We start from the raw sequence: 25,147 nt of genomic DNA on the forward strand, positions 1-25,147 counted from the left end.
GAATGCTTATTACTAACGTGCCCCTTGTGCTTGCTCAGCTTGTTTTCTTAAACAACCAGGCCCACCTGCACAGGGATAGTACTGCCCACAGTAGGCTGAGCCCTCCAACGTTAATCATCAATCAAGAAAACGCCCCACCATGCCTACAGGCCAATCTTAGGGAATCAGTTCCTCAATTGAGGCTTCTTTTCTTGGGTGACTTTAGTTTGTGTCAAGTTGACAGAATTCAACTAACAGACTCCTTTAGTATAAGTACTATTTTTAAAAAGCTTTAGAGCTTTTGTCATGAGATTCAGTTATACAGGGGCTGAGGAGATGTGGTCTATAAAGGAATTGATTTACAAGGACCTGAGGTCAGATCCCTAATGCCCCATGCTTTTTTTTTTTGCAATGGTCCAAATCTGTAATCACCACACTGGAGAAGCAGGCACAGGGGCGTCAGTCTAGCCATGTAGTCCGTTCTGTAGTGGAGGAGCAGGCACAGGGGCGTCGGTCTAGCCGTGTAGTCCGTTCTGTAGTGGTTGTTATTATTATCATTATTATTATTATTATTATTATTATGGGGGGTTGCTACACCTCCTTGTTTTTAAATATATATTAGGGGTTTTTATCCCACTTAGATCATTTAGTTCCCAAATAAAAGACACAGGATCTAGAGCTGCAAAACTGACAAGTGTTTAACCAGCCCCAAGCCATTTATGTATGTATATTTTATTGTTGTTTTGTTATTGCTGTTTTCTTGTTAATGGAGTCAAATCTAGGGTCTCTTTAACAAATGATCTGTCTCTATGCTGTACCCTCAGGCCCTGATCTACATTCTCACCCTTACATTTTATTTTGGATATACATGTTCATTTAAAAAAAATCTTTCACAGAGTAAAACACTTCCTTTGGGATTTGATTGAGAAGAAAAATGTTTCATTAATACAATTTATAATGGCTGGGCTTGGTATTGCATGCTTCCCCCCCCCCCCCCCCCCCCGCACTAGGGAGGCAGAGGCAGACAGATCTGTTAACTTCAAGGTGAATCTGGTTTACATTGTGAGTTCTAGGACAGCCAGGACTCTATAGAAAGATTCAGTCTCAAAACAAAACAAAATGAATGGCTATATTCTACACTTTATATTTTTGAGTCCTATTTTTAATGCCTTCTCATTATTTGTCAGGTGTGACGTTATTTCAGAAGCTCCAGGAGGATCACCTAAGTCCTGAGGAAAGGCCAGTCTGGGCATCAGAACTTGTCTCTAAAAGTAAACAGTTTTAGGTGTTCAGTGAATTTATTAGTACTAGTTTTTGAGCCAAGACAGATACTGCTATGTTTAATTTACATAAACTTGAAAAGATTATATTATGGTCAGATTTAATTTAGATTATATAGATGGCTAAGATATGTCTGTCAGAATGCTTTAAAACTTGAACTTTGTCAGACTTTAATTTCTGATCTTTTAGATATGTAGGAGTGGATTAACAATAAAATTATCCAGGAGAAACAACTTAATGAATCAACAAAAGATTTTTATCCTGAAAATCAAGTTTAGAACTCTAGTTTAATTTACTGTCTAAAGCAGACCAATTCAGGGAACAATAGTTGAGTGTTGTTGAGAGTGAAGGGCCAATAGAAGAAATCTGAACTCCTGGGGAACAAGAAACAGAGTGACTTTTAGTAACCTTTTCCTGCCAGGGGTGGGGTTAGAGCTGCAAATCTGAAAAGTGGGAGGGGCATCTGGTTACAGTCTTCACCATACTTAGCAGCATACTTTAAAAGTATATACATCTTTTGGATCGGAATAGTGTGTAAATTCTAATATTCTAATGGGATTTTTTTCCTTAGCTATCTGGTAAATATTTATTAATTTTTTTCTTAGAATTAATCATGCCAGTCATGCATCCCACCATTTAGAGTAGAGTTAGGATGATCAGAAGTTCAAAGTCATCACCCGTTGTACAGTATTTGAGAACATGAAATGAAGGCTTCTTCCTTGGTTAGAAGCCTGGCTCTGCTGCTTACTAGCTATTGCTTCCGGGGCAGGTATGATAAATTACTTTGTATTTGTGAGCTCATGATGATGATGCTAACCTTGTAGTGTGGTTAGTGAGCATGGGTGTGAAGTCTTTTTTTTTTTTTTTTTTTTTAAGCGAGACACAAATATTCTAAAACTGGTTTATAGTAATAGCTAAATCCTCTGTGAATTAATTGAAAGATTTCTATTTAATTTATGATTAAATTTAAAATTAAGAAGTACATTTCAAATGTGAGTTTTGGTGAATTCTATCCCAGGAAAATTGTGTTTGTTTTGTGATACAGGGTCTCAGTGTGTAGTTCTGGCTGTTTTGAAACTTGCCATGCATACCAGGCTGGTTCTTACTGAGTGCTGGGATTAAAGTTGTGTGCTACCATGCCTGGCCAATAAAGCTGGCTTAAAATATGCCTGGCTTTAGAACTTATCTTGGAGTGCTTCTTTTAGGTATTAGAATTTTCATGGATAGAAGATTAGAATTTTTGTGATTAGCAACTGTGATATCAAGTTTAAAGTTTAGGACTCAAACATATGTCAGTATATCATAATCTTTATTAAATTATGTGTATCGGTCTTTAGCCTGAATGTATGTCTCTGTACCACTTTCCTGTCTGCTGCCCAAGGAGGACAAAAGGCACCCATGTCCCCTGAGACTGGAGTTACAGGGGGTTGGGAACCACCATGTGTGTACTGGGACTCAAACCTGGATCGGTCAGCAGCCAGTGCTCTTAACTGTTGAGCCATCTCTTCAGTCACAGTTTATTTTATTTATTTATTTATTTATTTATTTATTTATTTATTTTGGTTTTTCGAGACAGGGTTTCTCTGTGTAGCCCTGGCTGTCCTGGAACTCACTTTGTAGACCAGGCTGGCCTCGAACTCAGAAATCCTCCTGCCTCTGCCTCCTGAGTTCTGGGATTAAAGGCGTGCGCCACCACGCCCGGCTCAGTCACAATTTATTGTAGTCCTTAGATATAAAGGATTTGACAGTCTTCTTGTACACACACATCTAGACAACTTTTAAATTTGGAAAAAGTGTCACGCTCATCTCTGTAACCGTATTTCTTCTAAGTGATTTTCTTTTTCCTCTTACCTTTCAACCCAGTCAAATGCTGTCTTATGAATAACTAAGTATATTTGAATTTTCCCATGTTTGTTAATTTTTTTTAACTGTTAAACACTTTTGTTTAGATCCGTGGATGCCACTGGACAGAAACTTGACGCTTCAGATAATCTTGGTAACATAGCAGAGCCCTCGGCCTACTCATTACTTGGGGAAGAGGTAGCCCCTGTGCTGTGGAGATGAGCGGGGAGCAGCAGCTTGATGCAGGTATTGGGTTTGCTAAACCCCTTCTCCAGAGTGCAGATGGAGGTGATTTACCTGTGTTGCGTGGTCTGACTTGACGTGATACTCCTGAACTGGAAGCCCTTTGAAGTATTAAATTTTTCATTGCATCCCTTGGGTGTTACAACCTGGCACTAGCAAACACTACTGTTTGCTAGGGGAAAAAAAGTTTTTATGAACAGACCTTGTTTTCTTTTTTTTTTTTTTTTTTTTTTTTTGGTTTTTCGAGACAGGGTTTCTCTTTATAGCTCTGGCTGTCCTGGAGCTCACTTTGTAGACCAGGCTGGCCTCGAACTCAGAAATCCGCCTGCCTCTGCCTCCCGAGTGCTGGGATTAAAGGCGTGCGCCACCACGCCCGGCCAGACCTTGTTTTCAAATCATTGGATTTTGATTATTACTTAATTGTTTTAAAATATGTTATTAATTCATAGGAAATTACAAAGATGGTGTCACAGGTTCCATGTCCCCTGTCAACTCAGTTCTCTTCTCTCATGTAACTATAAAGTAAAATATTATATAAAAAATGTCCATAGAAGAAGCAAGAATGAGCATAAAGTGTCCTGTGTTGTTTTGTCACACGTGTTCTCTACTTTCAGTATTACCTTAGTCTTCTGTCTCCATGAAGAGCTTCCTATTTCTCTTTCTCATCACACTGTTAATCAGAGGCAGTTAGTCATCTGCTGTCTCCATAATTTTGTCATTTAAAGAATGCCCCATGAATAAAATTAATATATGACCATTAATATTAATATATATTTTCCCTGAAATAATACTCTTGATGAGTTGACAGTCTTGCATATCAAAGCTTATTACTTACAAAAACCAATGAATGAATGAGTTAGTGTGCGTGTGTATTTGTTTGGTGTGAGCATAACATGGTGCATGTGTAGAGATAAGAGGACAGCTGGGAAGACTTGGTTCTTCTCAACCATGTGAGCTCTAACAACTGAATTCAGGTTATTAGACCTGGCAGCAAGTGCCTTTACCTGCTAAGCTATCTTGCCAGCCTGTGTTTGCTACTGTGTATTGTGAGTCACATCTCATGAATGTATTGCACTTGTCTCAACTGCTCATCTTTTCATACATTTTGGTTTTTCTAATTTTAGCTATTGCAAATAAGTTGCTATTAATAGTTGTGGATACAGTAATCTATCTTGGGAGGAAAAATGCCAGTGAGTTCATTTTTAAATTTTGTTCTAACTTATGTTTGAGAATTTTATATATGAATATGTGTTTTGATCAGATCCATTCTCCAGTCCCTCCCCTCTAACTGTCCCAAGCCCCAACCACTTTTCCAGTTAACATTATGTCCTTTTTAAAGCATCCAGTGAGTCCACTTAGTGTTGTCTACATGTCCATCTGTTAGAACATGGGCAGCCCATTAGGGGTGCATCTAGAGAAAACTGATAGATACTCTCTCCTCCAGCAGCCATTAATTGCCAATAACTCTTTAGCTGCTTGGTTTTGTACAAGTTTTGTGATTGGTGAAGTCACAGTTTCATGACTGAGCCCTGGGGAGGAGCTCACAGTGTGACATAGATACTTCATGACCTCTGAGCCCTGGGGAGGAGCTCAGAGTGTGACATAGATACTTCATGACCTCTGAGCCCTGGAGAGGAGCTCACAGTGTGACATAGATACTTCATGACCTCTGAGCCCTGGGGAGGAGCTCACAGTGTGACATAGATACTTCATGACCTCTGAGCCCTGGGGAGGAGCTCACAGTGTGAGATAGATACTTCATGACCTCTGAGCCCTGGGGAGGAGCTCACAGTGTGACATACATACTTCATGACCTCTGAGCCCTGGGGAGGAGCTCACAGTGTGACATACATACTTCATGACCTCTGAGCCCTGGGGAGGAGCTCAGAGTGTGACATACATACTTCATGACCTCTGAGCCCAGCCCTGGGGAGGAGCTCAGAGTGTGACATAGATACTTCATGACCTCTGAGCCCTGGAGAGGAGCTCAGAGTGTGACATAGATACTTCATGACCTCTGAGCCCTGGGGAGGAGCTCACAGTGTGACATAGATACTTCATGACCTCTGAGCCCTGGGGAGGAGCTCAGAGTGTGACATAGATACTTCATGACCTCTGAGCCCTGGGGAGGAGCTCACAGTGTGAGATAGATACTTCATGACCTCTGAGCCCTGGGGAGGAGCTCACAGTGTGACATAGATACTTCATGACCTCTGAGCCCTGGGGAGGAGCTCACAGTGTGACATAGATACTTCATGACCTCTGAACCCTGGGGAGGAGCTCAGAGTGTGACATAGATACTTCATGACCTCTGAGCCCTGGGGAGGAGCTCACAGTGTGACATACATACTTCATGACCTCTGAGCCCAGCCCTGGGGAGGAGCTCAGAGTGTGACATAGATACTTCATGACCTCTGAGCCCTGGGGAGGAGCTCAGAGTGTGACATAGATACTTCATGACCTCTGAGCCCAGCCCTGGGGAGGAGCTCAGAGTGTGACATAGATACTTCATGACCTCTGAGCCCTGGGGAGGAGCTCACAGTGTGACATAGATACTTCATGACCTCTGAGCCCTGGGGAGGAGCTCACAGTGTGAGATAGATACTTCATGACCTCTGAGCCCTGGGGAGGAGCTCAGAGTGTGACATAGATACTTCATTTGGGGCTGAGTATTTTTTGAGTGCAATTTAAAAATGATAGGCCTCATGATAATACTGTCATACTGTTATCCAGAGTAGCCATTTTTAAGTTCTTCTAATTTTTTCTTAATTCATGTATATTAATTATACATAGTAATAGGTTTCATTTTACTATAACAACTTTCATACAACTATATACTATATTTTGTCCATATTCATTCCCTCTTACACTCTGTTGTCTCTTTCCTCTTCCCAACTAGTTCCTTATTTACTTTCACGCCTTTTTCTTTTTGGTGATCCAGTGAGTAAGCATTGCTATACAAGCATTGGCAAAAATTATTTACAGCAGCTTGGGCAGTGACACGACTGATAACATGTCCCATCTTCTCCAAGCCTCCACTCTCTGCCTAGAGACCGCTCCTCAGGGAAGACACAGACTCACGGCTCCCTCTCCTCTCCCCTCTGTCTTAGACTGGTGAAGAGCCCAGGCTTATGCAGGCGTAATTACATGGATAATTATGGCAGCCATGAGTTCGTGAATGCAGTGACCATGTCATGCTCTGAAGACAGCGTTCTACAACATTCTCTCTGTTCTTCTGGCTCTTGTAGATTTCCTTTTGTACTGTGTTCTCTGAGCCTCATAGAATGAATAATATCTGTGCCTCCTTCAGCCCTGAGCACTTAATTTATTCTCAGCACTTTGACCACTTATGAATCTCAGAAGTAACTGCCACTCATGGCAGACAGAAGTTTCTCTAACCAAAGCTGATGGGAGCAATATTCTGTGGGCATAAATAAATATAAGGTGACTTAATGGCCATAGTATATCATTTAGCAAAACAACAGTGGGAGATTTTTTTCCACTAGGGCCTGTGACTCCCCTAGCCATGGGCTTTTGACCAAATTTACAGTACCAGGTATGAATTTTCTTCCTGTGGAGCAGGCCTCACATCCAATCAGAAAGCAGTTGGTTACCCTCACAACAGTCATACCATTAGAGCACATCTTAACCAGTAGGTTGACATTGAAACCTTCTGGGTCAATGGCTGAGTAGAAGTGTTGATAGCTTTTCTCCTCTACAACCTAGTAATATGAAAACTAGTCAGCAAGAGGAAGATTCCAGCCCCCCATTAAAAAAGATTTTGAGCTTAATATTCCTCCCCGCCCCCTTTGGTTTTCAAGACAGGGTTTTTCTGGGTAGCCCTGGCTGTCCGGGAACTCACTCTGTCGACCAGGCTGGCCTTGAACTCAGAGATGTACCTAACTCTGCGTCTGCCTCCCGAGTACTGAGAAAAAAAATATATATATACTCATATATATATATGAGTATAAACTTGTACATGTGTGTGCAGTCCCCACAGAGGCCAAAGGGCATCAGGTCCTCAAGAGCTGAACCTACAGGGAATTGTGGGCTGGTTCATAGAAAGCGGAAGGGTAGGTGAGATCCTGTTGAGCCTTTGCAGTCTTGTGTGAGTGAAAGGTAGAAGGTATATAAATAGACCTTGCTCCAGAGATAGCAATGGAGATCATGAGAAATAGATTTAGGATATGCTTCATTGGATTATATATAAGGGGTGAATAAAAAGGGAGGGGATAGAAAGGAAGTTCACACTTTCTAGATTGACTGCTAATATTGGCTAGTAGTATTTTTATTTGGTTGAAAAATACTTAGAATCAAGTTCACATTTTAAATTTGAAATGTCTATTAAGAATCATTAATGTTGGTATTAGATACTATATTTGAGTCTAAAGTAATTCAAGTAATTTTATATTTACTCTAGCTTTATATGATCTATTTGAGTAAACTTTAGATTCGTTGTTTCCTCGGTATCTTAGTCAGTGTTCTTTCGCTGTGAGGAAACATGACCACAGCAGCTCTTATAAGGGAAAACATTTAACTGGGCTAGCTTACATACAGTTCAGAGGTTTAGTTTATCATTGTCATGGTAGGAAGCATGGCAGTGTGCATATATTCATAGTGCAGGAGAGTAGCTGAGAGTTCTACATCTGGATTGACAGACAACAGGAAGAGAGAGAGAGACATTAGACACTAGTCCTGGTCTGAGTATTTGAAACCCCAAAGCCCCCTCCCCAGTGGTACACTTCTTCCATCAAGGCCACACCTACTCCAGCCAGATTCCTGTCAAATAGTGCTACTCCCTAATTTAGCTAGCTCCCAAACAGCTAAATATATGAGCCTATGAGGTTCATTTCTATTCAAACCAGCACACCCAGCATGAGCAAATATATCAAATGACTGTTACCTTGAATTGACTTAAGGGAACCTACCATTAAAGTAAAAGTTGCTTTATTTTTTGTGTGTAAAATCAATTAACTTGTCCTTCAGTGAGTTGTTTATAGAACGAGTTTACTTAAAGATATAACTTTTTGTTGTTGCTTTCTTTTGCAGATCTTGGGTCTGGTGTAGAAGTAGAAGAATTCAGCTGGGAAGATTATCTAGAAGAGACAGGCTCCACCACAGTTCCCTACGCATCGTTTAAACATGTAGGCAACACCCCTTCATTTTTCTTCTTTTTTCCTTTTAGACAGGGTCTCACTGTGAAACCCTGGCTGTCTTAGAACTTTATATAGATCAGGCTGGCCTCATATTTAGAGAGATCAATCTGCTTTGCTCTAGTGCTGGTACTACAGATATATGCCACCATGCCTGGCTCACCCCTTTTCTTTTAATCTTTGTATTGTATCTTAGTTTCTTTTCTGTTGCTGTGGCAAAACACCATGGCCAAGGCAACTTAACAGAAGAAAGAATTTGCTGGGCACTTACAGTTTCAAAGGTTCATGATTATCAAGGCAGGGCAGCACGCAGGCAGGTCACAAACTCATATGTTGAGATAGCAACCACAAGGCAGAGAGAGAGCTGACTGGAGTGGTGTGTGCTTTTGAAACCTCAAAGCCTACCCCCTTCTCCAGCAAGGCCACACCTCCTCATCCTTCCTAAACCAACTGGGGTCCAGGCAGTCAAGTGTGAGCCACTGGAGGCCATGCTCATTTAAACAACCAACTCTTCTCCCTGTTCTTATAGGCCAACAGCCATATCATAATGCCAAATGCATTTAGCCCAACTTCAAAAGTCCCCATAGCCTTTGAGTGTCAGGAATGTTTACAGGTCCAAAGTCTCTTCTGAGACTCAAGGAAATCTCTTAATTGTAACCCCTATAAAAATCAAAAAGCAAATTATGTACTTTTAATGTACATTGACATGGAATATACATTACCATTCCAGGAGTAAAGTGGGCATATTGAGGAAATACTGGACCAAGCAAGACTGAAACCATTGTTTTATTTACCTGTAAAACTAAAAAAGGAAAGTCTAGGCTGGGCACATGGCTCATTTAAATCCAGTGCTTGACGTGCAGGGACGAGTGCTTGAGTTCAGCTTCCCATCACCCACACAAACAGTCCAGCATTGTTGCACTCACCTGAAACCCCAGTACTGGACAGGTGGAGGATGTGAAACTTTATGGAAACGCAGAGCTAACACTTCAGAAAGAAGGCCTGCTTTACTTTGTGGAGTTGGTTTTTGATGATTGGGGCTGGACTGAGGAGAGAGGCTGATTGGGAAGGATTTTTCTTTATTTGCTTTTTGTTTTTCAAGACAGCGTTTCTCTGTAGTCCTGGCTGTCCTAGAACTTGCTTTGCAGACCAGGCTGGCTGACAACTCACAGAGATCTGCCTGCCTCTGCCTCTCTTAAGTGCTGGGATGAAAGGTTTGTGCCACCACACCTGGCGTGGGAAGGGATATGTTAGATAAAAGCAGTTCTAATAATGTGTTTCTGTGTTCAGAACTCTCTATTTTTTCACAAAATTTCATTGGCACTGTCAGTGAAGACTGAGAGACTGTTAATAACTAATTAAATGCCTCAGACTTACAAGTTAAGGTACCCTCTGCCTGAGTTCAGTGTGCTTGAAGGACAAAGCCACCAAGGCGACCATGTGCGAGATGAGGACTCACTGGAGGGAAGTCCAGACAGAGGCAGGCTAGGCTGTGTTCATGGTACTACTTCTTAAAACCAGAGACTTGTTCCAGTGATTATAGCTGTGGTAGCGGTTTGTCCAGCAGAGCCCCTAGTTGAGGAGGAATGGGTGGTGGAGGTGGGCTGTGTTCTTAGGATAGAAACTGTTGTTTTCTTGGGTTTTGAACTTTGAACTTTGAAACACTGTCAAGATTCAGTTATGGACAGCACAAATTTAATGGAGTCAGTTTTAAGGATTAAATGACTTTCAAAACCCTCGTCTCAGGATATCATATGCATATTGGGGTAGTAGTTCCCTTGAAAATACAAAACAGAATCTTGAGAAGTAGCTGATAGTCATCATGCTCTCTGTCTTGAACCATAAGCTCCATCAGCTCTTGGTATTGTTTAGAGCTGTTCTAGAGCGACAGTGTAAAATCTTGGGCATGTGCTAGATTTCTGAGAAAAAAACCTTTCAAGTGTGAATTTCACACTACACTTTGGCTTTTTATTTTAAGGAAATAAGATTTATTTAAAAAAACATTGACTTTGCTTCTTTGGCTCATTTAAGGACTTGACTCATTATCCAGTGACTCTGACTACATTTCCACTTGTTTTTGGTTTTTATTACATTTTTACTTATTTGTGTGAGTATAAATGTATGTCAGCTACCACAGTGCATGTCTGGAGGTTAGCGGACAGCTTGCAGGTTCTCCCAGGGCTTGACCTCGGGCAGGGAAGCTTGGTGGCGGGTTCCCCCATGCCCTTGACTTGCTCTATTTGTTATACCCAGAGTCTCCTCCAGTTACAGTTCTTTCTTATTCCATGAACTTGATTCTTTTAAAGAATGTGTACTGCTTGTCATTATGTTATGCAGTATTCCTCAGTTTAGAGCCGCCCCCTTGGTTAACTTAAGCATATGCAGATGTGGCAAGCATGCCAGGGGAAGTAAAGCCCCTTTCTTGTATGATGTCAGGCCAATGTATATAATCACAGCATTGATGTTTCAGGAATCACACTAACTCTGATCAGTTTAAGGTGTTATCTGCCAGTTTTACTCAATGTAATGTTACTATTTTGCCTTTTGCAGTTGATAAGAATCTTGTAGAGTGATCCTTTGAGATTATGCGAAGATTGTTTTCATAGTAGTAGTTTTAACATCTGTCAGTAATTCTTGCTCGCTGTGCTTATTTATATGATGTTTGTCTGCTGACAGTTTCGTTCATTTCTCTTTTTTGAGATAAGATCTCATTATGTAGTCTAGGCAGGCTCGGAGTCCATAGTCCTCTTACCTCTGTCGCTTGAATGCTAGAACTAGTTGAGAACAACCTGCTTATATTTTTCCATCGTTTTTTCCGTATTTATCTTTTGGTTGCAACTGTTACCATTGGGTGATCCTTTTGGTTATCTTTTATTTCCTTTTGACCTGCACCTGTCATGTTTTGATTATTTCTGTTTGATATCACAAGACATGTCGGGCTTGTACTTTTCTTGTTTTTCTAGAATTGTAAGCAGGACTTTCTCTGTGATCCTATGTTCTTATTTATTTTAAGATGATATGTGAAAAAAACAAGATTTGGGCACTAAATTTGTTTAGTTGTGTATTTGTAGTCCTCTGAGTTCAGAGCTAAGAAATGTACATACAGTTACATCCATATCGATACTGCTTTCCTATCAGTTACGGTGTTTTTATTTAGATATAGCTGTTTCCAGTCCAGAATGACAGGATTCACTCCAGTTCCCCCCCTTTTTAATTTGTAACTTCTCCCACAATGAGTGTCGTTCATCCACAGTGTGTTCATGTATATGCTTTAGACTTGCTAATCCGTACCTTTGTCACCATGTAGCTTTTCATCTAACTTGATTATACACTTTATTATAACAGCTGACAGAAGGATGGGGTTTGACGTTGGAAGGATGGCTTCCTGCATGTAGGACATAATATTACAAATACTACTGATTTATTATCTCTGACTTTGTGTTTCCTATTATGAAACCTATTCTGGTTTCCTGACTTTATTTGTCGAGTGGTATAGAAGTCACTCTTGAAGACATGTTGAACATTATGAAAGTGTGAATGTTTAGTAATGTATTGCTTTCTAGGAGATACTTTATGTAATCATACGACTGTGGTGTTAACCAAGCTCCATACTGTCATGTGAGGTAGAGCTCTGTAGCTATTTCTGGTTTGTTTGGTTTTTAGCCCACTGCTATGAATTAGAATTGGAATTTCTCAGGTTTACCTTGAGAAGGTTTTTTACTGGCAATTAGTGTTTTAGAAATGTTAGATCTTTAAAAGAACTTGAGGTAAAGAAACACTCATACAATGTTTGTCTTCTGCCTCATAAAATTGTGTCTTTAGGTGGATATACGTTTGCAAAATGGCTTTGCTCCTGGGATGAAGCTGGAGGTAGCTCTGAAAAGTGATCCTGAGACTTACTGGGTTGCCACCATCATCACTGCCTGTGAGCAGTTGCTCCTGCTCCGTTATGAAGGCTATGGGGAAGACCGGAAGGCAGACTTCTGGTGTGACATCAGGAAAGCTGGCCTCTATCCCATCGGGTGGTGTCAGCAGAACAAGAAGACCCTCGAAGCTCCAGAAGGTAGTAAAATGATGGGATATTTCTGTAAGACTATTTAGGTTGGCCAATCTTAAGCTTTTCAGTTCACTCTCATATAGATTTACAAAGCATTTTAGGCTAACGTTTTAAATGATAGTTTTTATAGGGAGTAATGCACGTTTCCCTGTTTTTAAAATGAAATCATATTATTTATGATTTATCTTGATATTTTTAATATTTTAAATTTTTTTATTGTGTGTGTGTCTGTATGTATTCAGGTGTGTGTGCTTGCATGTGTGTGTGTGTGTGTGTGTTTTATTGTTTGTTTGTGTGTGCCTATGAGTATATAAGGCTTGCCACTGAAGCCAGAAGGGGGTGTCAGATCTCCTGGAACTGGAGTTAGACAGTTGTGAGCTGCCATGTTAGTGCTGCAAATCAAACTCAAGTCCTCTAAAAGGACAGTCAGTGCTGCTCAGTGCTGAGCCACCTCTCCAGGCCCTCCCCACCCCATGAAAACTGCCAAGGTATGGCTGAGTTGCTGTGTAGTCCAGGCTGGCCTTCAGCCAGCTACCCTCTTGCTTCTCCTTTCTAAGCAGCTGGGTGTACAGGCATGTGCAGGCAGACCCAGTACACAGCAGGTTTTTATTTGGTCACAGCTTTTGTGGTTTCTCATTAGTCTGTTTCCTTTTGCTCTGGTTTGGGATTGTGCTGAGAGGCCCAGTCTTTCTCGGTCCCCTTTGGCTGAGGCTTTCTCAGAAGCTTCTACTATAATCAAAGAATGCCAGAAAGAGGATATCATGTCCTCTGAGGCTGGAGTTACAGCTGGTTGTGAGCTGCCGTGTGGGTGCTAGGAATTGAACCCAGGTCCTCTGGAAGAGCAACCAGTGATCTCTCCAACCTCTTATTTTATTTGTTACTTATTTTTTAATTTTTGAGACCTCTGATTGGCCTTGAATTTGCTATGTAGCCATGACTAACTTTGAACTTTCATTGTCTTTACTCAACCTCCAGAATGCTGGCATTCCAGGCACTTGCTACCATGCCTCGTTTATGCAAGGTTGGGGTCACTCAGTGCTTTGTGCATGCTAGGCAAGCACTCCACCAACGGAGCCTCTGGTCCTATGATCCCTATTACTTTTTTTCTCTATAATAAAGATGCATCGAGTTTTGTTTGTATGTTGATGGCCGTCAAAACCGTAGTTTCTCATCTTTCAGACCGAGGCTGTCTGAGTTGGGCTTTGGAGATCTGGTTGTTGTTTTCTAGCTTTGGGACTTTGTTGTAGTTCTGGGAATTGAACCCAGAACCTTTATAAATGTGAGTAAAGAGGTCTTCTTCATAGATAGATCTTAGCCCCTCATCCTTTTTTTGAGACTACATCTCATAGAGTAGCTCTGGCTGGCCTCACACTCATGATCCTCATGGGAGCTAAGATCACAAGTGTGTGCTAACATACCTCACCTGATTGCAGGCCAGATTGATAGACTCAACCCTCTTACCAGCTTTTTTTGTAGATTCAGGCTATAACTCTTTAGTTAAGCCAGCCTTGAACTTGAAAATCTCTTGCTTAAACCTTCCCACCTAACTGATATTTCAGGTCTGAGACACCATTCCCTGGTTCTGTTTTTCTTTCCTGTCTCCTTTTACTCATAAGTAGTCTTGTAAACTATATTACAGACTTTTTTCTTTAGTCAGAGTTTTACTCTGTAGCACAGGCTAACCTCAAACTTGGCAAGCCCTCCAAATGCTGGGATTATAGGTATATGGTACTATGACTTTTTAAAATGAGCCAGCTGAAACTCTGTTCCAGGAAGGTGTCCTACTTACAGTAGGCCATAAATTAAATTGGAGGGAGATACAAAGGACCAAAAAAAAAAAATTAAAATAAAATTTCAAAGGGAGAAGGGGCTGGAGAGGTGGCTTGGGGGTTTAGTGGTTTAGAATACTTCTTGCTTTTGCAGAGGACCTGGGTTTGATTCCCAGCACACGTATGGCAGTTCACAACTCTAATACCAGGGAATCCAATGCTTTATTCTGACTTCTGTGGACACCAGGAGTATATGTGGTATGCAAACATATACATAGGCAAAATGCTCAGTATTTAAAATAAAGTAAGTAAATATAAAAAAAAATTAAGAGAGGTGTGGAATAAAGGAAGAAAGAATACAGATTAAAAAAAAAACCTCAGGACTTTTTATATTTATAAAAAAAGAGAGGCAGGTGGAGCTCTTGAATTTGAGACTAGCCTGGTGTACAGAGTGAGTTCTAGGACAGCCCCCAATGAAACAGTATCTATGTACTGAGAACCAAAATCTGTTTGGGGCTGTGGAGATGGGTAAGAGTGCTTGCTGTGTAAAATTGAGAGACCTGAGCCCAGAGTCCAGCACCCACATGTGCTTGTATCCCGAGTACAGTGGCGAGCTGAGATAGAGAATCTCTAGGTCTTGCTAGTTACCCAGCCTACTTGAAAAACAGCAATAGAAACAAACTAAGACAGCTACCTCTGGTTAGTTAATAAGAGTTGTAAGTAAGACAGAGATTATGAATTATTCTCATTGAAATAAGTTGAAAAATGATACAATGGTATTCCTGGCATTCTCTATTGTCCTCACATGTGTGCTCACGGGTGATTATAAACACGACACACATGCAGACACACAATATGTAAAAAGCTATTAATGTCACAGAGGAACAAGTAGACCTTACATACATTCCTCTTTGTGGAAGGATATAATTCCGCTTGTAAAATCTTTTTACTCTTTCCTCTCCAGAAAAATTAAAATTAGACATGAGTTTGATCAAGCTCTGGCTCAAGCTCTTGTTTTGTAGAAAATAGATGGGGTAGGACTGGGGCATAAGTCAGTGGATGTGTTCTTGCCTGATATTTAGGTACAAGGTGTCTGTCTGTCTGTCTCTGTCTCTGTCTCTGTGTGTGTGTGTGTGTGTGTGTGAGAGAGAGAGAGAGAGAGAAAGTGTGTGTGTTTTGAGACCGGGAGAGAGAGAGAGAGAGAGAGAAAGAGAGAGAGAGAGTTAGTTTTGAGACCGGGTCTTACTATGTAGCCCTGGCCTGGAACTTGCTACATAGATCAGGTTGGCCTTGAGCACACAGAGATATGTCTGCTCAGCCTTTCCAAGTACTGCCATGCCCAGCCTTCTTTCTGTTTTTTTATTCATATTTGAAATTTTTTTTATAAGTAAATGAAGTAGGCATTTTTAAAATAAAATTGAGTTGAGGGAATTATTTTGTGTACAACTTCCTAGTCTCTGTTTTATATACAATTCTTAGAGAGTAACTCTTTTAGTTTGGTTTCTATTGCTGTGACAAAGATCATGGCCAAAAGCAATGTGAGCAGGAAAGAGTTTATTTGGTATAGATACCAATAGCTGTAGACTGTAGAAACTAAGGCAGGAACTGAAGCAGAGGCCATGGAGGAATATTGTTTTTTTGTTTTTTTTTTTTTTACATGAAACATTTTTTTTAATTAGGTATTTTCATCATTTACATTTCCAATGCTATCCCAAAAGTCCCCCATACCCACCCGCCTAATCCCCTACCCACCCACTCCCCCCTTTTTGGCCCTGGCATTTCCCTGTACTGGGGCATATAAAGTTTGCATGTCCAATGGGCCTCTCTTTCCAGTGATGACCTGCCAGGCCATCTTTTGATACATATGCAGCTAGAGACAAGAGCTTCGGGTACTGGTTAGTTCATAATGTTGTTCTACCTATAGGGTTGCAGTTCCCTTTAGTTCCTTGGGTGCTTTCTCTAGCTCCTCCATTGGGGGCCCTGTGGTCCATTCAATAGTTGACTGTGAGCATCCACTTCTGTGTTTGCTAGGCCCCGGCATAGTCTCACAAGAGACAGCTATATCTGGGTCATTTCAGCAAAATCTTGCTAGTGTATGCAATGGTGTCAGCGTTTGGAAGCTGATCATGGGATGTGTTCTTGCCTGGTATTTAGGTACAAGGTGTCTGTCTGTCTGTCTCTGTCTCTCTGTCTCTCTGTGCCTGGATATGGCAATCACTAGATGGTCCATCCTTTTGTCACAGCTCCAAATTTTGTCTCTGTAATTCCTTCCATGGGTATTTTGTTCCCAATTCTAAGAAGGGGCAAAGTGTCCACACTTTGGTCTTCGTTCTTCTTGAGTTTCATGCGTTTAGCAAATTGTATCTTATATCTTGGGTATCCTAAGTTTCTGGGCTAATATCCACTTCTCAGTGAGTACATATTGTGTGAGTTCCTTTGTGATTCGGGGTTACCTCACTCAGGATGATGCCCTCCAGGTCCATCCATTTGCCTAGGAATTTCATAAATTCATTCTTTTTAATAGCTGAGTAGTACTCTATTGTGTAAATGTACCACATTTTCTGTATCCATTCCTCTGTTGAGGGGCATCTGGGTTCTTTCCAGCTTCTGGCTATTATAAATAAGGCTGCTATGAACATGGTGGAGCATGTGTCCTTCTTACCAGTTGGGACATCTTCTGGATATATGCCCAGGAGAGGTATTGCTGGATCCTCTGGTAGTACTATGTCCAATTTTCTGAGGAACCGCCAGACTGATTTCCAGAGTGGTTCTACAAGCTTGTAATCCCACCAACAATGGAGGAGTGTTCCTCTTTCTCCACATCCTCGCCAGCATGTGCTGTCACCTGAATTTTTGATCTTAGCCATTCTGACTGGTGTGAGGTGGAATCTCAGGGTTGTTTTGATTTGCATTTCCCTGATGATTAAGGATGTTGAACATTTTTTCAGGTGCTTCTCTGCCATTCGGTATTCCTCAGGTGAGAATTCTTTGTTCAGTTCTGAGCCCCATTTTTTAATGGGGTTATTTGATTTTATGGAGTCCACCTTCTTGAGTTCTTTATATATATTGGATATTAGTCCCCTATCCGATTTGGGATAGGTAAAGATCCTTTCCCAATCTGTTGGTGGTCTTTTTGTCTTATTGACAGTGTCTTTTGCCTTGCAGAAGCTTTGCAATTTTATGAGGTCCCATTTATCGATTCTTGATCTTACAGCACAAGCCATTGCTGTTCTATTCAGGAATTTTTCCCCTGTACCCATATCTTCGAGGCTTTTCCCTACTTTCTCCTCTATAAGTTTCAGTGTCTCTGGTTTTATGTGGAGTTCCTTGATCCACTTAGATTTGACCTTAGTACAAGGAGATAGATGGATCGATTCGCAATCTTCTACATGATAACAGCCTGTTGTGCCAGCACCATTTGTTGAAAATGCTTTTTTCCAATGGATGGTTTTAGCTCCCTTGTCAAAGATCAAGTGACCATAGGTATGTGGGTTCATCTCTGGGACTTCAATTCTGTTCCATTGGTCTACTTATCTGTCACTATACCAGTACCATGCAGTTTTGATCACAGTTGCTCTGTAGTACAGCTTTAGGTCAGGTGTATTAGGTCATGGTGATTCCACCAGAGGTTCTTTTATCCTTGAGAAGAGTTTTTGCTATCCTAGGTTTTTTGTTATTCCAGATGAATTTGCAGATTGCCCTTTCTAATTCGTTGAAGAATTGAGTTGGAATTTTGATGGGGATTGCATTGAATCTGTAGATTGCTTTTGGCAAGATAGCCATTTTTACTATATTGATCCTGCCAATCCATCAGCATGGGAGATCTTTCCATCTTCTGAGATCTTTAATTTCTTTCTTCAGAGACATGAAGTTCTTATCATACAGATCTTTCACTTCCTTAGTTAGAGTCACGCCAAGGTATTTTATATTATCTGTGACTAGTGAGAAGGGTGTTGTTTCCCTAATTTCTTTCTCAGCCTGTTTATCCTTTGTGTACAGAAATGCCATTGACTTGAGTTAATTTTATATCCAGCTACTTCATTGAAGCTGTTTATCAGGCTTAGGAGTTCTCTGGTGGAATTTTTAGGGTCACTTATATATACTATCATATCATCTGCAAAAAGTGATATTTTGACTTCATCTTTTCCAATTTGTATCCCCTTGATCTCCTTTTGTTGTCTAATTGCTCTGGCTAGGACTTCAAGTACAATGTTGAATAGGTAGGGAGAGAGTGGACAGCCTTGTCTAGTCCCTGATTTTAGAGGGATTGTTTCCAGCTTCTCACCATTTACTTTGATGTTGGCTACTGGTTTGCTGTAGATTGCTTTTATCATGTTTAGGTATGGGCCTTGAATTCCTGATCTTTCCAAGACTTTTATCATGAATGGGTGTTGGATCTTGTCAAATGCTTTTTCCGCATCTAACGAGATGACCATGTGGTTTTTGTCTTTGAGTTTTTTTATATACTGGATTACGTTGATGGATTTCCGTATATTGAACCATCCCTGCATCCCTGGGATGAAACCTACTTGGTCAGGATGGATGATTGTTTTGATGTGTTCTTGGATTCGGTTAGCAAGAACTTTATTGAGGATTTTTGCATCAATATTCATAAGGGATATTGGTCTGAAGTTCTCTATCTTTGTTGGGTCTTTTTGTGGTTTAGGTATCAGAGTAATTGTGGCTTCATAGAATGAGTTGGGTAGAGTACCTTCTGTTTCTATTTTGTGGAACAGTTTGTGAAGAACTGGGATTAGATCTTCTTTGAAGGTCTGATAGAACTCTGCACTAAACCCATTTGGACCTGGGCTTTTTTTGGTTGGGAGACTATTAATGACTGCTTCTATTTCTTTGGGGGCTGTTTAGATCATTAACCTGATCTTGATTCAACTTTGGTACCTGGTATCTGTCTAGAAACTTCTCCATTTCATCCAGGTTCTCCAGTTTTGTTGAGTATAGCCTTTTGTAAGAAGGATCTGATGGTGTTTTGGATTTCTTCAGGGTTTGTTGTTATGTTTCCCTTTTCATTTCTGATTTTGTTAATTAGAATGCTTTCCCTGTGCCCTCTAGTGAGTCTGGCTAAGGGTTTGTCTATCTTGTTGATTTTCTCAAAGAACCAGCTCCTCGTTTGGTTGATTCTTTGAATAGTTCTTCTTGTTTCCACTTGGTTGATTTCGCCCCTGAGTTTGATTATTTCCTGCCATCTACTCCTCTTGGGTGAATTTGCTTCCTTTTGTTCTAGAGCTTTTAGATGTGTTGTCAAGCTGATAATGTGTGCTCTCTCTAGTTTCTTTTTGGAGGCACTCAGAGCTATGTGTTTTCCTCTTAGAAATGCTTTCTTTGTGTCCCATAAGTTTGGATATGTTGTGGCTTCATTTTCATAGAACTCTAAAAAGTCCTTAATTTCTTTCTTTATTCCTTCCTTGACCAAGGTATCATTGAGAAGAGTGTTGTTCAGTTTCCACGTGAATGTTGGCTTTCTATTATTTATTTTTTTATTGAAGATCAGCCTTAGTCCATGGTGATCTGATAGGATGCATGGGACAATTTCAATATCTTTGTATCTGTTGAGGCTTGTTTTGTGACCAATTATGTGGTCAATTTTGGAGAGGGTACAATGAGGTGCTGAGAAGAAGGTATATCCTTTTGTTTTAGGATAAAATGTTGTGTAGATATCTGTCAGATCCATTTGTTTCATAACTTCTGTTAGTTTCACTGTGTCCCTGTTTAGTTTCTGTTTCCATGATCTGTCCATTGGTGAAAGTGGTGTGTTGAAGTCTCCCACTATTATTGTGTGAGGTGCAATGTGTGTTTTGAGCTTTACTAAAGTTTCTTTAATGAATGTGGCTGCCCTTGTATTTGGAGCATAGATATTCAGAATTGATAGTTCCTCTTGGGGGATTTTACCTTTGATGAGTATGAAGTGCCCTTCCTTGTCTTTTTTGATGACTTTGGGTTGGAAGTCAATCTTATTAGATATTAGAATGGCTACTCCAGCTTGTTTCTTCATACCATTTGCTTGGAAAATTGTTTTCCAGCCTTTCATTCTGAGGTAGTGTCTATCTTTTTCTCTGAGATGTGTTTCCTGTAAGCAGCAATATGTTGGGTCTTGTTTGTGTAGCCAGTTTGTTAGTCTATGTCTTCTTATTGGGGAGTTGAGTCCATTGATATTAAGAGATATTAAGGAAAAGTAATTGTTGCTTCCTGTTATTTTTGTTGTTAAAGTTGGCATTCTGTTCTTGTGGCTGTCTTCTTTAAGTTTTTTGAGGGATTACCTTCTTGTTTTTTCTAGGGCGTGGTTCCCGTCCTTGTATTGTTTTTTTTTTTTTTTCTGTTATTATCCTTTGAAGGGCTGGATTCGTGGAAAGACAATGTCTGAATTTGGTTTTGTCTTGGAATACTTTGGTTTCTCCATCTATGGTAATTGAGAGTTTGGCTGGGTATAGTAGCCTGGGCTGGAATTTGTGTTCTCTTAGTGTCTGTATAACATCTGTCCAGGCTCTTCTGGCTTTCATAGTCTCTGGTGAAAAATCTGGTGTAATTCTGATTGGCTTTCCTTTATATGTTACTTGACCTTTTTCCCTTACTGCTTGTAGTATTCTATCTTTATTTAGTGCATTTGTTGTTCTGATTATTATGTGTCAGGAGGAATTTCTTTTCTGATCCAGTCTATTTGGAGTTCTGTAGGCTTCTTGTATGTTCATGGGCATCTCTTTTTTTAGATTTGGGAAGTTTTCTTCTATAATTTTGTTGAAGATATTTGCTGGTCCTTTGAGTTGAAAAATCTTCATTCTCATCCACTCCTATTATCCGTAGGTTTGGTCTTCTCATTGTGTCCTGGATTTCCTGGATGTTTTGAGTTAGGATCTTTTTGCATTTTCCATTTTCTTTGATTGTTGTGCCGATGTTATCTATGGAATCTTCTGCACCTGAGATTCTCTCTTCCATCTCTTGTATTCTGTTGCTGATGCTCTATGGTTCCAGATTTCTTTCCTAGGGTTTCTATCTCCAGCGTTGCCTCACTTTGGCTTTTCTTTATTGTGCCTACTTAACCTTTTTAGTTCTAGTATGGTTTTGTTCATTTCCATCACCTGTTTGGATGTGTTTTCCTGTTTTTCTTTAAGGACTTCTACCTGTTTGGTTGTGCTTTCCTGTTTTTCTTTAAGGACTTGTAACTCTTTAGCAGTGTTCTCCTGTATTTCTTTAAGTGAGTTATTCAAGTCCTTCTTGATGTCCTCTACCATCATCATGAGATATGCTTTTAAATCTGGGTCTAGCTTTTCAGGTGTGTTGGGGTGCTGTGGACTGGGCGAAGTGGGAGTGCTGGGTTCTGATGATGGTGAGTGGTCTTGGTTTCTGTTAGTAAGATTCTTACGTTTACCTTTCGCCATCTGGTAATCTCTGGAGTTAGTTGTTATAGTTGGCTCTGTTAAGAGATTGTTCTTCTGGTGTTTCTGTTACCGTCTTTCAGCAGACCTGGGAGACAGGCTCTCTTCTCTGAGTTTCAGTGGTTAGAGCACTCTCTGCTGGCAAGCTCTCCTCTTACAGGGAAGGTGCACAGATATCTGGCGTTTGGACCTCCTCCTGGCCGAAGATGAAGGCCCAAAACAGGACCTTTCCCAGAAGCTGTGTTGCTTTGGCAGGTCACAGAAGCTGTCAGCTTCTGTGGTACACACTCTCACCTGTGCAGACTATTTTCGGTGGAGTCCCGGAACCAAGATGGCTCCCACCAATCTAGAGGCAAAAGCCTCCCGGGCTGGGTGGACACCTGTCCTCTGGCCAGGAAGGTGGCCAGATGTCTGGGGCCCGAAAAGGGAGCTACCTCAGTAACTCTGTGGCTCCCGCCTGTCCCAGAAGCTGTGAGCTTCTGTGGTGCACACTCTCACCTGTGCAGACTAAGTTCCTAGGTTCGGTGGAGTCCCAGAACCAGAACCAAGACGGCGCCCGCTGCTCCTGAGGCAAAGGGCTCCCAGGCTGGGTGGACACCTCTCCTCTGGCCAGGAAGGTGGCCGGATGTCTGGGGCCCGAAAAGGGCGCTGCCTCAGAAGCTCTGTGGCTCTGCCTGTCCCAGAAGCTGTCAGCTTCTGTGGTGCACACTCTCACCTGTGCAGACTAAGTTCCTAAGTTAGGCGGAGTCGGAGGAATATTGTTACTGGCTTTTCCCCATGGTTTGCTCAACCTGCTTTCAGTCCTCCCTGCACAGGCTCAGTACCTTCCCCATCAGTCCTTAATCAAGACAACGCACCACAGACTTTATACAGAACAGTGTGCTGGGAATACTTTCTCAGTTGAAGTTGCTTTTCCCCAGATGACCCAGCATACATCAAGGTGACATAACTAGCAGAGCTTGCTCCCTGAGGAGTAGAGGGCTTTGTAGCTGTTTGGTCTTCTCAAGCTCCCAGAGAAGCACACACTGACTGTTAAATGATAAACCTACCTGTAAGCAGTTTGTGTCTGTCAAATTTCTTTGTGTTCTATGACTTGAATAATAACCATTTCTTCTCTTACATAGGCATCAGAGATAAAGTGTCTGATTGGAATGCATTCCTACAGCAGACCCTGATAGGAGCCTGTGGTCCGCCTGTGTCTCTGCTAGAGGGCGTGAGTATCACTGCTTAAACCAATATAGAAAAACTGTGCATGGAATCCAGAACTGATTGCTAATTGTAGAGTCATAAGCACAAGCATTGGGATGCTTGGTCTCAGAAGTTGCACTTAGTGACTGGGAAACTTCTGAGTCAGTTGTCTTTTAAGGTTCTACTGATACATACTTTAGTGACCATTTGTGAACACTCTATTTCAAACAACTTTTAATTTTTTTTTATTCTTACCCAGGGCCTGGCACATCTCAAACACTGGTAAAAATTAAATGAATGAATGAATGAGGTTGTGAACAATGAGCAGATGAAATATTCTTGCTCTGCATTGACCATGATTCTGCCATCTTGAAACTTGTAACTTTTAATAACATTAAGTTGTTCTTTTCTACAACTAGATATGAAAGCTTCACAGAACAGTTTATACTAGGAAAAAACGTTACAGTGAGTGTTAAGAGTGGTTAAGTGGGCTGGAAGTGGTGGTACACAATTTTGCTTCCAGCACTCAGGGAGCAGAGGCAGGCAAATTTCTGAGTTCAAGGCCAGATGGCTCTACATAATGTGTAAGGCCACGCACAACTATGGGCCTGGGGGTGTTAGAATGAGCTCACTAATGTTCTTGTTATTTAACTCCATCCCACTCCTATATTCTGGGACATTATCCCAAGGTAACTGCTGTACAAATTAAGTTTCCTCCAGTCCCTTTTCTGTGTGTGTCTGTGTGTCGTGGGAGGGGCATGCACATGCCTGTTTATATGTGTGTGGGGTGTGTGTGTGTAGAGGTCAGAGGCTAACATTGGGTGTCAGTTACTCTCCACTTTATTTTTTGAGACAGGCTCTCACTTGTCCCAGAGTTCATCAGTTGGCTAGATTGATTGGCCAGCAAACCTTTCAGGAACCCTAGCTTTGTCTCCCTGTGCTGCCTCCACACCCAACGTCACATAGCTGCTGGGAATCTATTATTTACTGTAGCTTCAAACACATTATCTAGATAAATTTAAGGTTTTCTTTTAATTTCTTGCGGTGTGTGTGTGTGTGTGATATGAATGTGTGTGAGTCACTGTGTAGCCCTGGCTAGCCTCAACTACTCCTGTATAGACCATGGTAGCCTTGGAACTCTCAGAAATCTGTCTGTCTCTGCTCCTGAGTTCTAGGATTAAAGATGTGCACCACCATGCCCACCTTATGATTTTATTTTTGTTATGTATGTGTCTGAGTATGGGTTTGTACACATGGGTATGAGGGCCTGTTGAGGCCAGGATTGCACATCAGATCCCCTGGAGCTGGAGATACAGGCAGTTGTGAGCCATGTGACCTGGGTATTGGGAACTGAACTCAGGTCCTCTGCGAGACACACTCCTAACTGTTGAGTTACTCATCCAGCCTGTAAATGTTCCCTTCCTGTCCCTGTAACCAGAAGTACTTACTGCGTTCACAAGACCATTGTGAAATGGGCGGGAAAAAAAAATCAGAAACAAGTAAAAATCTCATCAAAAGTGAATACGTTATTTCACTTTATGCAGTTTACTTAAATGCAAAGTCCTAGGAACAGTATAAAAGGTAGTGTGGAAGCTTGCGTCTGCTCTAATAAAAATAGATCTGTGAGCTAATAAGTGCAAAACAGGGTGTATTTTGAAAAAAAGATAAAAGAGAACCAGAACCAAGAGAAGCAGAAATCAATTCTGACTTATGTGTAGTATATAGACTAAGTATTTATTGTGATCTTTTTAGGTCTTTAGGATTATAAAAGAGAGTAAGTGTGCTTGATTTTCTTTTTAATGGTGATCAAATTTGCTTTCACAGAGACAAAATTCCATTTTAAAAATTAAGTAAATTAAGATAGGCAGTGTTGGCACATGCCTTTAATCCCAGCACTCAGAGGCAGGTAGATCTCAGTGAGTTCGAGACCAGCCTGATCTATGGAGCAAGTTCCAGGATAACCAAGGCTACACAGAGAAACACTGTCTTGAAAAACAAGAAAATGTGTATATACTAAATGAAATAATAATCTAGAGATACTTGTTAAAACTTTATTGTGTCACAGGCTAAACTTTATGGCATACATATTAATATCATCCAGAAGTGATATTGTGGGAGGCTATCTGTAGACAATGTAATTTAGTGCCACTGTTTGGGGGTGAGTAAAACAATGTTAAAAGTAGTTTGACAAAAGGTTAGAACTTGACTTTTTAAAAAGAAACTAACCTTTTCAATTTCATATTTTAA

General features: G+C 40.9%; 1 protein-coding gene across 10 annotated transcripts in view; it reads left to right on the forward strand.

Moving 5' to 3' along the window:
• Sfmbt1 (Scm like with four mbt domains 1) overlaps window positions 1-25,147 on the forward strand; it is a 104,801-nt gene that overhangs the window by 44,809 nt on the left and 34,845 nt on the right. For all 10 annotated transcript variants that reach the window (XM_085828501.1, XM_085828493.1, XM_085828496.1 and 7 more), the window contains 4 exons: window positions 3,210-3,348; window positions 8,395-8,489; window positions 12,321-12,561; window positions 22,837-22,925. In XM_085828501.1, coding sequence (XP_085684627.1) covers window positions 3,321-3,348; window positions 8,395-8,489; window positions 12,321-12,561; window positions 22,837-22,925 — 453 coding nt within the window. In that variant the 5' untranslated portion in view covers window positions 3,210-3,320. The remainder of the gene's footprint in view (window positions 1-3,209; window positions 3,349-8,394; window positions 8,490-12,320; window positions 12,562-22,836; window positions 22,926-25,147) is intronic.

The sequence above is a fragment of the Mus caroli genome, unplaced genomic scaffold (assembly GCF_978045245.1).
Source record: "Mus caroli unplaced genomic scaffold, Mus_caroli_1 scaffold_12, whole genome shotgun sequence".
NCBI lineage: Eukaryota > Metazoa > Chordata > Mammalia > Rodentia > Muridae > Mus > Mus caroli.